We start from the raw sequence: 16,814 nt of genomic DNA, 5'->3' as shown, positions 1-16,814 counted from the left end.
ATAGACCTAAGTACGTTGACGCTACTCAGAGAGGTGGTGCTACTATGTCGGCCTAACAGGGCACTTACATCAATGGGAGACCAATTTAAGTGTAGACACATGCACAACTAGGTCGACATAAGAAGTATCCACCTAACGTTGTAGTGTAGACCAGGCCTAAGGTAAGAGATTATTGAGGTGGGGGGGAAAGAACTCCCTTGCAGACACTGATTAGGTCTATCCACCAAACTAGGGAGGATAACAGATGACCTCGTACATGCACTAACATGTCTATGTGGTACCTTCTTGGAGAAAACAACTCTGCTAACCAGACTTGAAGAAGTCTGAAACACAGGATGTACTGAACTACATAGGTGCATGCTGCCATATGCCCCAGAAGCCTTGAAAAGTTTCTCACCATGATGAGGGGATAAGCCTTTAAGTCTAGAATGAAGTTTTCCATTGCATGAAGCCTTGCCTGAGGTAGTTAGGCCCTAGCCTTTGTCGAGTCCAGGAGCCTCCAATAAATTCTATTTTCTTTACCAGAGACAGGACTTACTTGTCTAGGTTAATCAGCAGGCTAAGTGCATCAATTGGATCAGATTATGCTTATGCTGGATATCACCTGTGACCTGAATCAACCTCTTATCAGCCAGTTGTCTAGATAAGAGAAGACAGACTTCTGACCTCCAGAGGAACGCTGCTACCGTTGCCATACACTTTGTAAATATATAAAGGGCAGCCAAGAGATCAAAGGGAAGGGTCGTGAGCAAACAATGGCGAATGCTGATGATGAATCTCAGGAATTTTCTGTGGCTCTGATGAATTGCCACTGAAAGTAAGCATCCTTTAAGTCGAGAACAGCATACCAGTCCTCTGGCTCCAGGGAAGTAATAATGGAGGCTGGAAAGACCATCTGGAACTTTGATTTTTAGGAAATTGTTTAATTCCCTTAGATCTAAAATAAGAGACCCCATTTTGCTTTCAGGATCAGAAAGTGTTGGGAGTAAAAGCCCTTTCCCTGGAACAAAGGAGGGACCTCTTCTATAGGTCTTACCAGGAGAAGCGATTGTATTTCTTGCAGTAACACTGCCTCATGGGAGAGGTTGCTGAAGAGAAAGGGGAATGGGAGGCAGGAAGAAATAAATTAGAGTGTATATCTCACTTCCACCATGCTTACAACCCACTGATCTGTTGTGATGTGGGCCCAAGCACAATGGAAGTGGGACAGATGGTTTGCAAAAATTGGAAAAGAAAAAGATGGCACTCTAAGAACTGGTAGTGAGCTCTTGGAAGATGCCACTTGTGTAAATGACCCGGTGGCAGCTGAAGCAGAGGGTGTTGGTGGGCATCTTTCATAACCTCTGCTCTTTCTCCTTGGCAGGTCCTGGGCTTGAGGGGCAAACCCTTGAAATGCTGGGACTGATGAGGACAGAATGCCGCTTCAAATGTCCAGGGATTTCAGTGTTGTTCTAGTCTTTGGGATTATGCACAATCTCAGTCTTTTCTGAAAGAGCAATGGTCCTTCAAAAGGGAGATCCTGGACGCTCTGTTGAATCTCTGGAGGGAGGCCAGAAGAGTGTAATCAGGACAGCTCAGGCTGTGAGCTACAGAATCTGCTGTATTCAGCCAGGCCTTCAGAGCTGTTCTGGAAACGATCTTGCTCTCCTTTATTAATGTTTGGAACTCCTGTTTCAACTCATCTGGGAGCCTGTCTTTGAACTCTGAAACCATATCCCACAGGGTGAAATCATAGTGCCCAGCAAAGCATGCTGATTTGCAATACAAAGCTGCAATCTGTCTATGGAATAAAGCCTCCTCCCAAACAAGTCCAGCCTCTTAGCCAATTTATTTTTAGGGGTTGATGCCTAGTGCCCCTGTCTTTCTCATTGGCTGCCGCTACTACAAGGGAGCTCAGAAAGGGTAATTATATAGGAGTTTGAACCTTTGACAGGGAACATAGTACCTTCTCTCCGCTCTTTTTGCAGTCTGTGAAAGGGAAGCTGGGGTCTGCCTGAGGACCTTGGTAGGCTCTAAAATGGCATCTTTAATAGGGAGAGCTATTCTATCTGGGGCTGCAGATGCCAAGATGTCCACCAACCTGTGTGGGGTTTTCTGGAGCTCCTCTGGATGGATGTCAAGGACCATCGCCATCTTCCTCATCCTGATGAGTCTTAAAATCATCAGGAGGTAGAGAAATGGTTTCCAGCATGATTGTCTCATCAGGGGATGAGGAAGTGGATGCCAACGGTACTGGGAGCTAGTCCAGTTCCTGCTCCTCTTACGGCTGCTCATGAGAGAGATCCCAAATCTGTTCAGTGCCAAGCTCATTACCAATGCTAGGTTACTTGTGGCATCGATGCTCCCGATTGCCAGTAGATGGAGCCAACTGCGTTGGTAGTGGGGACACTCTTGACTGAGGGGAGAACCTCTTGGGTTCCAAAAGACATGTGGTATATGGTGGAACTGGCTATGTTGGGACACATGGGATCCCACTTCAGCATCTGAAGAAGCTTATTCCTTGTGACCATGGCGATACTGTAACCATCAGTACCACAGACGAAGGTTCAGACTGAAGAAAGGGGAGCTGGGGAGATCATCTGTCGCTTTCCCTTAGACGACACCGCCTTAATTGGTGTCCTAATGGCTGAATCAGTTAGAACTGCCTGGTGTGGAGGTGAAACCGCTGACATTGGTACCTTGGGCACCAGTGCTAGGTAAGACTCTTGAACTGCTGGTGATGGCAGCAATGAGAGGTTTAACAACTCTCTCATAGCCTCAAACCCCTCAGGAAAACAGTCTCTTGGTACCAGTAATGCTGGAGGTGTACTATTAACCAAGGCCAAGGTTGTTGGTGCCTGGACCGTGGTAGATGGCTCAGGTCATAGCTGCAATTCCAGCAGCAGACATTTCAATCTAGCTGCCCTGTCTTTTTTGGAATGAGTCTTAAAGCCCTTACAAACATCATATTTGTTGCTCACATGAGCTCCCCCAAGGCAACTGGAATGAGGGTCACCATCAAGCATTGCCTTACCACAATACTGGCAGTGCTTGAAAGACGAAGAGTGTGGCATATCTCCGGTACTGGAGCTGGTATTGAGACTGGGTGATGGACCCACACAAACAATTTTTTTTTTACACTGACCAAATAATTACTTTAAAACTATACAACAGGTACTATTTATAGATTTCACTAATGTCTTACAGAAGCAAAGAAAGGGCGCTCCAACAATTGTCTTGGGCAGTGGGAAGGAACTAGGGGGATCGGGGGCAGCTCAGCCCTTTATGTTTGCATGTGAGGTGCAAGACACCAGAAGGTGCTCGTATCACCCCAATGGGTATGGCTCAGGGAAAGACTCTTCAAGAACTGCACCGGAGCGCTCACACACCTACAGTGGAATGGACATCTGCAATCACTCAAAGAACAACAAATTGATTCTGCTGATAAGGTTGATTTTTTATTTTTAATAAAGGATAGCTCATTAGGAGAAAATAGCAATTGCCTGAGATTTAAAGGGTTGCATTTCTAAGGGCTTATCTACATGGTGGGGTAATGCATCCTATGGGGGTGTGTGATTTTTATTTCAAACAGCACTTTGTTAAAGTGTACTAGGGAACCTTTAATGTACACCAGCAGGGTCTATATGGACCAATTAATGTGAAACACATTTGTGTGCTTCAGAAATCACACCCTGTAGTGTGCATTGCTGCTCTGTGTAGACAAGCCTTTAGTCCTCTCACTCAAATGAGGAAAACTCAGTGTTAAGTAAGAATGTGAAAATATTAAAATATGATAAGCAAAGTACATTGACCTAAAAGCTAGCATTTATGCAGCTACACGTTGTATAGTGGTATAAATAATTGCATAATCCAAGGACAGATTTATCTTAAAGCTATAGATAGAACTGCAACAATGACTTTCATCATGGAAGACATTTTACAAGTACATATTTGCACAGAAATATATATATGCACCCAGATGACCAAATTGAAAGGCTAGTTCCCTATGAAATACCTCTTCCCCCAACTACAAGTACAGTTCACACATATTTACATTTTGGTCTTGATCTGATTACGTTTTTTCCCTATAGATCAATAGACCAAATTCACAGATTATTATGCGTCACAGATTCCGGTGATGCATGGTCAGAAATGGGTGATCATACCAGACTTTTAAATAATAATGTTTGAGATATGTCGTTTGCCACCTTGGCCCCTGTTCTGCAATCGAATCTGCATGGGTGTGCCCTTGTGCTCAAGCAGAGCTCTAGTGATTTCAGTGCGGCTCAACACAGGAAAGGGGTTCAGCAATACCAGTGGTCTCCAACCTTTTTACGCCCAAGATAATTTTTTGAATTTAAGGGCAACTCAGGATCCACCCCGGCCCTTCTCCGAAGCCCCGCCCTGCTCACTCCATCCACCCCCCCTCTGTTGCTCGCTCTCCCCACCTCATTCACTATCACCGGGCTGAGGCAGGGGGTTGGGGTTCGGGACAGGCTCTGGGCTGGAGCCGAGGGGTTTGCAGTGTGGGAGAGGGCTTTGGGCTGAGCCTGGGGCAGGGGGTTAAGGTGCAGGAGGGGGTGAGGGGTGCAAGCTCTGAGAGGGAGTTTGGGTGCAGCAGGGGCTCCGGGCTGGGGAAGAATGTTGGAGTGCAAGAGGGGGTATGGGGTGCTGGCTCTGGGAGGAGGGTCAGGGCTGGGGTTTGGGGTACAGGAGGGGGTATGGAGTGGTGGCTCCAGGATGTGGCTCAGGGCTGGGGGTTTAGGTGCGGGCTCCCGCTGGGGGGAACTTACCTCAGGTGGTGCCCGGTTGGTGGCACAGTGGGGCTAAGGCAGGCTCCCTGCCTGCCCTGGACCCACTCAGGCACATCAGCACCTCCTCCCCATCACAAGCTGGGCCACCCCACCACCCTACCAGCCAGTAGCGCACCATGTGGCCATGCTGCTCCCGGAAGGGGCCAATGCACTTCTGCAGACCCTGTGGGTCACGTGGCTCAGTGTGCTGCCCCTCTCTGAAGGCACCGCCCCTGCAGCTCCCATTGGCCACAGCTCCCCATTCCCGGCGATGGGAGCTGCGGGGATGGTGCTTGCAGGCTGGAGCCGTGCGCAGAGACCCCTGCCCCTCCCCCACATGGGGGCATGCTGGCTGCTTCTGGGAGTGGCGTGGGGCCACAGCAGGCAGGAAGCCTGCCTTAGAGGCAGGCAGCCCCGATGCACCACCATACCGACTGGGAAAGTCTCCAGGATTGACCAGTCGATCACGATCGACGGGTTGGTGACCACTGAGCTATACAGATTCAGTTGCACAACTGAGGTCTTAATTTGCATTATTTATATGATCTCCACTTTGTCTTACGCAAAATACAAATTCACAATGTAAGCACGAAGCTGCAGAAAGGAAAGACTGCTCAATTTTGATTGTAAATTTTAGAGGAGAGATGCTCTGCAACTGCCATTTAATGACACCAGGAAGATGTAAAGAAAAAGTAAAAGTTTCATATCATAGAGAAGCTAGAATTTATCCCTCTCTAATGATTGGCAATTCATGTTTACAATAAAAGTCTCCTTTCTGCCTTCTTCTCTTTATTAAAAATAATCAAACCAGCAATATTTACACATGCATCCAAGCTTTAAAATGCAAACTAGGATTGTAGAAATCCTCACTCTCTTAGGTTCTAATCCTGCACTGGCTTACAGAGGTGCTTAATTTATGTTTCTTTAACTGCTTTTCATTGGACTACTTGTAGTGCATAAAGTTTTGCACTGCAGAAGTATTTGGAGGATCAGGGCCTTAAAGGTTTACAGTATAGGGCTAGTTTTACTTTGATGTTTGGTATTTTTCAAAAATATTAAACTTAGTTTTGCTTCAATGCTAATCTTAAATAGGAAAATTACATTTTAATGGCATATATAATGAATGGAAATACAAAATATGGCCTTACTTACAACTGGATTTGTACAGCTTCAAGTGCTGGATAAAAGCTTAAAATACTTTATTTTCATATTTGTCATCAAAAATCTGTTTACCCTTAAAAAACGGAATTCCCTGAAATCCCCCTGCAATTTCTTAGCAGTTGGGCAGGTCTTGTCATTTCTCTATGTGTACAATTTCTACCTGCTGTTCTTAAGGCAACTTTTTTTGAAGTAAGTCTCACTTAGGTTGAAAAAGCTGCATTACCTCCTTTCACAATAAACGCTTTCCATCTAAAATTGCATAGTTTGTTGTTCAGTGCTTTTATAGAAGTATTGAAGTATAGGCTGCCAACTGGTAGAATGTAATGAGGATAAAAGGTTGAGAGGTAAACAAAATAAAGAGTGAAATCCTCACTCTATGGATGTCAAAGAGTCACCCAAAATGTGTTTTAAAATTGTATTAATCTTCTGCTAAACTACATTTTATTAAATATGTTAACGAAATGTTAGCTTGCCACTGATCTTTAAAATGTACTGCATGTGCTTTTTCACTTTTTTCTCCTGAAAGCAACAGGTTAAAATAACAGACAAAAGTTGCTTTTTGCTCATTGTGAGACTAAATAAGACATCATTTATTAGTTCCCTGAGAATGTATGAAACATATTCATCAGTACAGATCAACTACCTTTGTACTTTTTATTCTCCTTGCCTGGCTTGAAGTAACATTTTGTGTTGATTTTCTAAGCATTCTTTCAGTTTATCTTCGGTCAAAGTCAGTCGCTGCTCCAGGATTGAAATAGTCTGCAAGAAGAGGACAGTAATGTATTTTTAAAATATTTCTGCAATATCATAAATGTACACAATGCTTTACACACAAAAACAATGGCTTGTACTGAACAACAAAATACTATGAATGCAATACTGGCTTCAGATAGTCTACCGTTTAAACCCAAAATTAATACTATGGCTTTTTAACTAAGAAGATTGTCAAAAGGCATAAACCTGCCCCAACAAAACTTACTGGAAGGTATTGTATCCCAGGATAATTATTCATTTACACAAGCTTAAATATAAATAAAATATTATCCATTAACGGAACATATTGTTTGGGTCTCCAGCTACAAAAATGAGCACTGCAGAAACAAAGTTTTTTTTTTTTAAGTACTAAATAAAAGGCATCCTCCAAGAATTCACTTTATTTCTAGAAAGGTAACTTTCTAGACAGCTCTGCTTTAATCTACATTATTCCACAATTAACTTATAGCCCTTTTGATTCTTCTGATAAATTAAGCATTTTCTCTCTGCATTTCTTTCACTACATTTATCTGATTACCCCATTTCAATTAGGTACACTTTTAATAAATTACCAAGTAAAGTGCAATTCCTTAAATATAAATTGGCTGGAGCTGAGTTACTGAGAGGAAATGTTGAGAATTTTCAACTGAATTAGAAGCCATTGATTAATGCTGGTATTTGCTCTGTCTCACAATGATTTTTAGAATTATGCCAGTGCCTGGACTCCACCTTGATACCTACAACCTGGAGCCCTCAAGCTGAAAATCTCTATAGTCCTGGAACTACCAAAAGATGGGGATGCTCTTCTCTCAACTGTTCTGCCCTTCTTATCTTGTTCATCCTCTGCCAGAGCATGATTGTTCAAGCTGGAATCTAACACTCTCTAGTCAACAGCAGGCTTCTGGTAAATCAACATTAGCAGTTACTACTGAAAAATCCCAACTTCGCCAGCCAAAGAGTTAAAAATATAACAATAGCCTTTCAAAGTTTTAAAATGCCATTGGCAGTTGCATAACAGGAAAAAGCTTTTTAAATAACCTTCTACATTGACGTTAATGAATTTAATTCACATGACCAATATTTCATGAGATTGAAAGAATTCAGCAGGGCTCTAGCCATCTGTAAAGTCAGCCCACACATTTTGGGTTATGAGTGTGGCTCCAGGTTTTTTACCCAGTAATGAGGGAATTACCATATTAATTAAGGAAGTGTTACTAGTCCATTGCATACTCACTAAAGTCAAAACATCCAGCTGCTCCACAATGTGCTCTAAAGCATTACCCAGAGCTGGCGAGATGTCTATGCGCTTGTCCACGGTACACACAGCTGGTTCAACCTTGTCTTCCAGCCTCCTTCTTGAGCTTGTTGGTGAGAACAAAGCAGGACGATACCGCAGATCTTCACTGCTCATATCATCTTTGAATGTGGAAACTCCATTTGAAGAGCCAGTTGTCCTTGACTTCATTTAGTTGGAATCATAGAGAAAGGAAGGTATAAAGATCTGTTTTTTTATGCTTCAAAAATATATTGGCACATACATAAGCACATACGAAAGAGTCAGTCTTGCTTTCTGTATAAGGTCCAATTTTATATCACATCCATTCATTCTCACCAATGAGAGAATTTTGGCTGTGGCAGATATATGAGGGAACAAAAGTTCATAGTATATGGAGAAAATTCAGCAATCCTCACAGATGATGTCAACACCAACTACTACATGTTGGGTAAGTATGACTGAGGGATTAGAGGCTTTACTACTGGAGATTAAAGTCAATGTAACTCTTTTTTTAATAAAAGAGAAAGGTATCCTATACAATGAAAAACACCCATAGATAGCTTTTAGCTACTCATTCAGCTACATCTTCCTGGGAAACTGCCTTCCTCAAAGAACAAGAGGAGGAAAAGGTTGAAAGGGTACACACAACCTGAATTTGAGGGAGAGAGAGGAGATTAAACTATCAAACAATGCTGATATATGAGCATTGCCTCAAGATCACAGTGACAGTATCAGTTCCTTTCATGCTGCTTTATTTCAGTTTTTTTTTGCACCCTCAGGAGTCCTAATGGCACTCTCTTGCGAGAAGAGGCTGCAAAGTCAGCAGTCACCAGATGGTCACTCACATCAACTCTACCTGGCTCTATCAAGATGCCAAGGGTCACATTCTTTTAATGTCTCATATATCTTTCCCCAAAATAAACTAATGATAGTAGCCACATTTTGTTCTTACACAAATTAGCCTTGTAATATCCATTAGATTACAAAAGAAAACAGAATACACAAGAAGTTAAAAGTGTAACTGCTTCTCTAACGGTTCTTTAAGTCTTGTGAAATGACCCTATAAGCCGAAAATAGGGTAGGAGAAAATTCTGAAATTTTACCTCTCATCCTCCAAAATACTAATAATTTAATTTAAAACTGGATAGATTTTCAAATTAGAGAATTGTAAAATACATCTTAATTTGTAAAATTTGTAATAATTTGATAAAAAATCCTGCTCATGACCAATATAAATTCCTAGAACTTTTATCATTGAATTGATTTAGTGTCCAATTTTCAAAGCTGGGGCGCTAGGTCTTGATTTCGGCAAATCAACCAGTAGTTAGCTAAAAATTGGATCTAAATCCCATTGAAATGAACAGGCATCTTTACACTGACTTCCATAGGAATTGGACCAGATCAGTAAAAAAGAGATTTAGGTGTTTAAATAGAGATTTAGATGCCCAAATGTTAAGCACCAGAGTCTAAAATTTGGCATTTGGAATGTAGTTTATTTTAAAGTTGTTTGCCAGTCAAGACCTTGCCTGCAAAGCTTGAACCTGCAGCAAGTTCTCACAAGTGAATGTTATAAACTTAGGAGACAGAGTTTATAAAGGATACAGTGTACAGAACTTTCAGTATAGTTTTGCTAGCTGTTACTATCAGATAATCCATAACATTTATACCAGTGGTTCTCAACTCTGGTCCACCCTTCGTTCAGGGAAAGTCCCTGGCATGCCGGACCGGTTTGTTTACCTGCCGCATCCGCAGGTTTGGCCAATTGTGGCTCTCACTGGCCGTGGCTCGCCGCTCCAGGCCAATGGGGGTTGCGGGAAGGGTGGCCAGCACATCCCTCAGCCCGCGCCACTTCCTGCAGCCCCCATTGGCCTGGAGTAGCGAACCACAGCCAGTGGGAGCAATGATCGGCCAAACCTGCAGACACGGCAGGTAAACAAGCCGGCCTGGCGCGTCAGGGGCTTTCCCTGAACAAGTGGTGGACCGGAGTTGAGAACCACTAATTTATACGCATCAACACTATATATAGTCAAGAATATAGTATTCTAGTTGTACATTGGAGATTTTTTTTTTTTTTTAAAAGTTTAGTATCTGTATTTCTCCCACTTGCTTTTTTCCTTTATAACCCCCTCTTGGACCAGGGCAGATTATAAAGATCACTTAGCAGCCATGGATATGGCAGACTTACTGCCATTCTGAGAATGTTACAAGTCTGCAGCCATCTCTGGTGATCTGATCGCTGTGATGTATGCCTTCGTGACATTACACTTGAACTACTCCAATTTAGCTTTATTTTGGGAAGGGGCTGAACTTCTGCATGCAACTAAAGCAGAAAGAAATGGCTCAATAGTTGTCCAAGGTGGGAAGGGGGAAATTTGGGTTCCCACTTCTTTGCATCGGTTGTCTGTTTGGGCATGGATTCAATTTTAGGTTTCAATTCTAAAATGTTCAAAGCCCCTAACTGACTTGGTCCTGAATATCTCGCTGCCTTCTGGCTCGTATGTAATTTTATGCATAGGTGCCTACTCCATGAGTGTTCCAGGGCTGGAGCACCCAGGGAAAAAAAATGGTGGGTGCTGAGCATCCACCAGCAGCCATCTTTCCCTCTCCCCGCAAAAGCACCTCCCACCTGCAGGTGGCCCCGCCGATTAGGACCTCCCTCTCCCTCCCAGCACCTACTGCCTGCCGCGGATGAGCTGTTCTGGCACGTGCAGGTGGCGCTGGCAGGAGGGGGAGGAGTAAGGGCAGGGCACGCTCAGGGGAGGGGCGGAATAGGGTGGGAAGAGGCAGGGCGGGGGTGAAGCAGTGGGAAGAAGCAGGGTGGGGTGGGGCTTGAGAGAGGGGATGGAGTAGGGGCAGGAAGAGGCAGGGGCCCGGGGGAAGGAGTAGAGTGGGGGCAGGACCTGGGGCAGAGCCAGGGGGTTGAGCCTCCCCGCCTCCACCGGCATCTTAGAAAGTCGGTGCTGTTCACTTTATGTATTTTTAGACATGTAAGAAGAAAATGGGGCTGCTGTAGCTTGAGAATTGTTGTGGCAGAAGGGGTATTGTTCATATCTTGCCTCTGTAGCTTTGGGTATGTGGAATGCCCTTCCCCCAGATCATAAAAGGACCTCAAACTCACTAAGATGTTTTTAGCTTTTTACGATCCTTAGGAAATAGGATTAATAAGGCTCTTCTGCATGTGTGCCAGCTGACCAACTGGAAAAGTTCTCCAAAACTGGTTAATGGAGAAAAATAAGAAACATAAATTGTGGTGCTATGTACCAAAAATCATTCTCATCTTACAACCTATTAATAAAACAGAAGAAAGAGGATTCTCATGTTTAATTATAACAGGAAACGGCAAGAACGTTATTTTTTTCTGATAATATTTTTGAAAAGCAAATTCATTTTTCTGCTGCATGAGTAATACATCTTTTTATGAGATAAAAGCAAAAGGATTATAAATGTGGTTAAGCAATATAGAACACAGTCCCGGTCTTTTCTTAATGCTTACTGCTTTATAAATCAAGCTTTTTGATAAGCTATTAAAATGATTGCCAAGTAGTTCAAAACAACACACACATGTGCGTGCACACACACACACACACACATACACACACTTTTTGGGAGTGGGGGAAGAAAAATTCTAAGAGTATTAGACACTGGCAAGTTAAGTCTACCCTAAACCAGTGGTTCTCAAACATACTTGATCGTGCCCCCCTTCTTTGTGTCTGTAGTAGTTTATACCCCCTCTCCCCACTATACAAGTACATATACCAATTAAAAAAAACAGGCAACTCTTACTAAATATTAAAAACAGTAAGGCATTGATTCAAAAGAGACATTTAAGTATAGAGTAATATATATTTTAAGTGAGATACTGCTTACTTGCAACACAATGTTGTTACCACTGTGAGGGGTGCACCTGTTTTTTGGAGCACAGCAATTCCATACTGGGCTGTATGCTTGAGACAGCTATCCAGAGATCCCCTTCTACCTTCAATTAAATCTCCACACTGCGTCATAGGAAACGGATTCATGTACAGATGGCAATGACTTTGTATGATGCAAGCTTAACAGAAATCCATCAAAACGCACAGCGGCATCTAGAGTCAAATGCACAGCGCAACCTGAGGACCTGATGTATCTGGAGGAATCAGCGTTGCTAGTTATTCATTGCTATGGGTAAAATGTGTGTAGTACGTTTTCCCCTACCCTTAGAGCTTCTCATGCACCCTGCAGAATACTTTCCACTCTGACTGCCCCAGTGTGAGAATCTCTGCCCTAAACAATGACCTACTTGGAAGCTGAGGTTTCCTGTTAGTCTCGGTGCTGATACAACAGATGTATTTTTGAATTTCTGCAGACTGTAAGTAAATCAAACAGAAATTTCAGAAACTCCCACAACTTTTGTTACTAAACCCAATACAAATGTATCCTTAAAACTCCAAGGAGAAAATCTGTCAACTTGAATAAGCAGCATGAGGAAATAAATAAAAAAGATTTTTTTTTGTTGATTTAACAACAGAACAATGCTCTAACATTCTAGGACATTAGCAGTTGAACGGGCAGTGGAGAGTGTTTTGCAGCTCAGTACATCAGCGCCTCTGGTCAATTCAACATGTACTGCTTCCTTAGGCAGAAAGTCTTATACTATCTTAGTGTCTTGAGTAGGACCCCTGGGACACTGATATTGTCTGCAAAGACTTCAGGAGATGACATGGCAGGGAAGGGCTAAATAAATAAGTGGGAGACAAAGACTTAATAGTTGTCAAACTTGAAAGGATGAAATACTGAAAGGAAAATAAGCAATGCACAAAAATAAGACAAACCAGTTTTCTTAAATATATGTATGTATGTATGATAAATTGTGCCCAAAGAATCTGCAACTTAGTTATAAACAAGGAAAGAGCACTGGAAAAAGTTTACAAACTTCAATCAGATAACTTACGAGTATGACTAGGTACCTAATGATTAATGGCATTAAAGACATCTAGATATGTTTCTGACAAAATATGACCCACATCAGATGGTATAAGAGCAGCAATCTTCTTCACTTCAGTGACTGTAGAAATGAGAAATCTTACCTAATTTTCTGTTTGCAGCTTCTCTCCAAATTCATTACTCATGGGCCAATGATTCCCACTTGTGGAATTTGGAGGCAGTCCCATGTTGCTGGAGGCTCCAGGACTAGGCTCAGGCCACCAGAAGAGTTCTTCCATAGCCAAACTCCAGTAACCAATTATTAGAATTAAAACAACTTGATCTAATATATTAAATTAACCTTAAGGCAACATATGTCTGTCTCCTTTTAGAGAAAAATTTCAGTGTACATTCTGGTCATTTACCAGACTGCCAGAGTGGGTTGAATCCAGGGAGAAGTGCTAGCAGAAAGCAAATTATCATGTAAGACATTTCTCATTCCATTGCATAGCTTCTCTACTCCTTCATTATTCATGGAAAGTAGCGAGCAAATGCCAGAAGGGGACAGGATAAACAGAGTTTAATTATTCCAGAAGAATAATAGGAAGGAATGGGAGCTCCTCCCAGAGAAAGCAAGATCTTTACAAATTAAGAAGTTACGTGTAAACCAACATGGTAGCACCTTCCTAGCAAAGGATGCTTTCTGCAGAGGAATGGAAACTTACTTTGCGAAACTTCCTGAGATGAGGGTTCATATACTTTTCCACCCAGTACCTCTGATGGACTTCTTTGAATAGTTTCCCAAAAACCTAACATGCCAACTGTATCCTTTATGTGAACTGTCTTGAAAGGTAACAAATTCTTCTCTAATTAGGACATTATTTCCTATGCCACAGAGAAGTTATGATCTCTGCTTACTCCCTAGTTTTCAAAGGGATATAAAAACTCATGCCTCAGTCATAAGCCAACCTCTAATGGGAAGTAGAGGGAGACTTCCTCTGCCAGTATCATAATTGCCCACTATGTGGTTTCTTGCACCTTTTACTGTTGGATCTGGTATTGGTTACTGTCACAGAAAGGATACTGAACTGGATGGGCCATGAGTGTGACCCCGTATGGCCACGTTTGCAGGTTTTGCTGTTTATTTTTTTAAAAAAGACATCCTGATAGAGGTATCTAATGAACTAAAATGATGTGTACTAAAAGGATTGAAAATTGTCTTGAAAGCATGTTTGTTTTCACAGTGAGTATGTAAGGGTCTAGAGTGGAAGCTGGGTTGGCTTTTAGCATATTGTTTGTACCTCTCTACCCACAAAGGGCATGTCTAACTGCATTTAAAAACCCATAGCTGGCCTGTGCCAGCTGACTCAGGCTCACAGGGCTCAGGCTAAGGGGCTGTTCAAATGTGGTATAGACATCTGGGCTCAGGCTGGAGCCTGAGCTCTGGGACCCTGTGAGGTGGGAGGGTCCCAGTGAGCATGAATGTCTACACCACAGTTAAATAGCCTTTTAGCCCAAGCCCCTTAGCCCAAATCAGCTGGCATGGGCCAGCTGAGGATGTCTAATTGCAGTAGAGACATACCCAAAGAGGCTTTTGGATGTTATCTGAGAATATCTAATTTTGCATTGCATTGAGTGCATTGTTCTATGTCCTCAGAAGGATTTTTAGTAGTTGCATTTTGAGAAACCCACTCAGGAGATAAAGCTGATGCATAGTACCAGCAATCCTAGCCATTGGAAATAATTGACTACTGATGACATTTCAGGAAAAGACTGATGCAATGAAATTTTTAGATTTTAGCAAATCTTTACCATGATGGTAAGATTACAGCCAGAACCATGTCTAATTTGACCTTAGGGTGAACAATTCTCTGCACTGGGATCAGAAGCTTCTCTTGATTTTGAAGAAGTGGTGGTTATGAATCTTTTCCAGCAGCAATTCCTTTATGAAGAGGTCTGCTTCTTTGGACAGGGTACTGATTTGCACGTTGTCTGTGCCTGCGTATAGGTGCGTAATGTGCGATCTATGCTCTGCTGTGACTACAACCAGCCTCTTAAAATTCTGGGTGAAGAGGGTGGATCAAAAGGAAGAGTCTTGAATAGGAATTGTGAGATCTTGTACACAAATGCTCTTTTTGTCTCTGCGGTGCAAAGAGACCGTTTGTTCGTTTGGAGAAAAATTTATCGTGATTTCCTTGGAAGCTTTTATTCCAGATTTTTCCATCTGCCAGAGTAATCTTGGATACTCTTGGTGTTAGTAGCAACCAATGGATTGCTATGCTAGCTTTGACAGTGAGAGTTGAAGGCTCTCTGCAATCTCAGCTACTAATTTCTCTAATATTTCACCCCAATAACTCCACACCAGCAAATCCACATTCACAGGATATCTCTTTAGAATGAGTAATGGCTATTACTGTGTATAAAATGGCTTCCTTGTAGCCACCAAATTAGAATCCATTGCTCATTACAAATCACATCAAAGGTTTAACCAAGAGAAAACCTGAGATGTCCGAGAAAACTCCAAGCAAGGCTTATACCTCTAGACAATAAGCCACTTGTTTGTCACAATGGAGGCTTTCCTTACTAAATAGATGAAAAAGCTTTCACCTGAAAATCTATAGCCAAGGCTTTGAAATTGCTGTGCAGTGTGTCATCACTCATTTAGGATATGGGGTCCTTTATAAGGAAGTCACTTTCTGAAGGTATGACTGTGTTTTTCAATGATAAAGCTATTGCTGCACCAATTTTAGGCTCCCCAGATGTACACAATTTCTTTGTTTTTATATAAACATTTTAGTTAAACATTTAGTTTAATCAGATGTTCACATTTGGATCTTATGATACCCTCAAAGGCATTAATAAATTATTACTTTTGTGTGTGTGTGTGGGGTGGGGTGATGCATATGTGGTAATACCTTGCCTGGCTGTTTACAGTGGGAAGGCAGTACTCTATTCATCTTGGCATGGGAACCACACAACAGAGAGATACCGGTAAACATATCTCAACTGGGAAGTAACTTGCTAGATGGCCTTGGGAGCCTGAAAGGTGGTCTGCCTGCTCCCATCGGCTGGCTAACACCCAAGAAAGTACTGTAGGAGTAACTTAGTACCATTTAGGGCTTTTCTCAGTAAATCAGAATCATTCTGAATATGGGAAGAGATTTCTCACTTACCCCTCTGTAATCCCAGGATGGTGCAATTTTGTTGGGAGTGGGATCCTCATGTGCCTCTGTTCTAGTCACCGATTGCCTGAAGTGCCAGTTTTGAGGAACAATGAGGTGGCAGAGTTTTCAGACCCTACAAAATTACTCAAGATAGTTAAGTCCAAAGCTGACTGTGAAGAGTTACAAAGGGATCTCACTAAGTGGGTGACAAAATGGCAGATTAGAGAGAAAAGATGGGTGAGGTAATCTCTCTTTTTGGACCACTTCTGTTGAGGAGAGAGAGAAGCTTTCAAGCCACACAGAAGCTCTTGCGTTACAGCTGAACGCAGAGTGAAACAGATTGTTTAGCATAAGTAGTTAGCACATATTGTAAGGGACTATTCAAAGTAGATTTCAGAGTAGTAGCCATGTTAGTCTGTATCTGCAAAAAGAAAAGGAGTATTTGTGGCACCTTAGATACTAACAAATTTATTTGAGCATAAGCTTTTGTGAGCTACAACTCACTTCATCAGATGCATGCAGTGGAAAATACAGTGGGGAGATTTTATATACACAGAGAACATGAAACAATGGGTGTTCTCTGTGTATGTAAAATCTCCCCACTGTATTTTCCACTCACGAAAGCTTATGCTCAAATAAATTTGTTAGCCTCTAAGGTGCCACAAGTACTCCTTTTCTTTATTCAAGTAGAGTGGCCTGTTAACACCTCTGCAGTCATAGGACAAAAAAAGGGATTAGCAGGTTACAGATTGTTGTAATAAACCATAAATCCAGTGTCTCTGTTCA

At 42.2% G+C, this 16,814-nt stretch overlaps 1 protein-coding gene across 7 annotated transcripts in view; it reads right to left on the bottom strand.

Moving 5' to 3' along the window:
- Positions 1–3,415: 3,415 nt before the first annotated feature.
- Positions 3,416–16,814, bottom strand: part of POC1B (POC1 centriolar protein B) — a 107,173-nt gene continuing 93,774 nt past the window's right edge. For 5 of the 7 annotated variants that reach the window (XM_073327574.1, XM_073327573.1, XM_073327576.1 and 2 more), the window contains 2 exons: positions 7,921–8,145; positions 3,416–6,692 (listed from right to left, as the gene is read on the bottom strand). In XM_073327574.1, coding sequence (XP_073183675.1) covers positions 6,588–6,692; positions 7,921–8,145 — 330 coding nt within the window. In that variant the 3' untranslated portion in view covers positions 3,416–6,587. Of the gene's footprint in view, positions 6,693–7,920; positions 8,146–16,814 lie in introns of those variants that run through there. The other 2 variants (XM_073327575.1, XR_012156721.1) reach the window with 2 other exon arrangements.

Source organism: Lepidochelys kempii, chromosome 1 (genome assembly GCF_965140265.1).
Source record: "Lepidochelys kempii isolate rLepKem1 chromosome 1, rLepKem1.hap2, whole genome shotgun sequence".
NCBI lineage: Eukaryota > Metazoa > Chordata > Testudines > Cheloniidae > Lepidochelys > Lepidochelys kempii.
The sequence above is the reverse complement of the archived record's forward strand: the minus strand, read 5'-3'. Positions and strand labels throughout refer to the sequence as shown.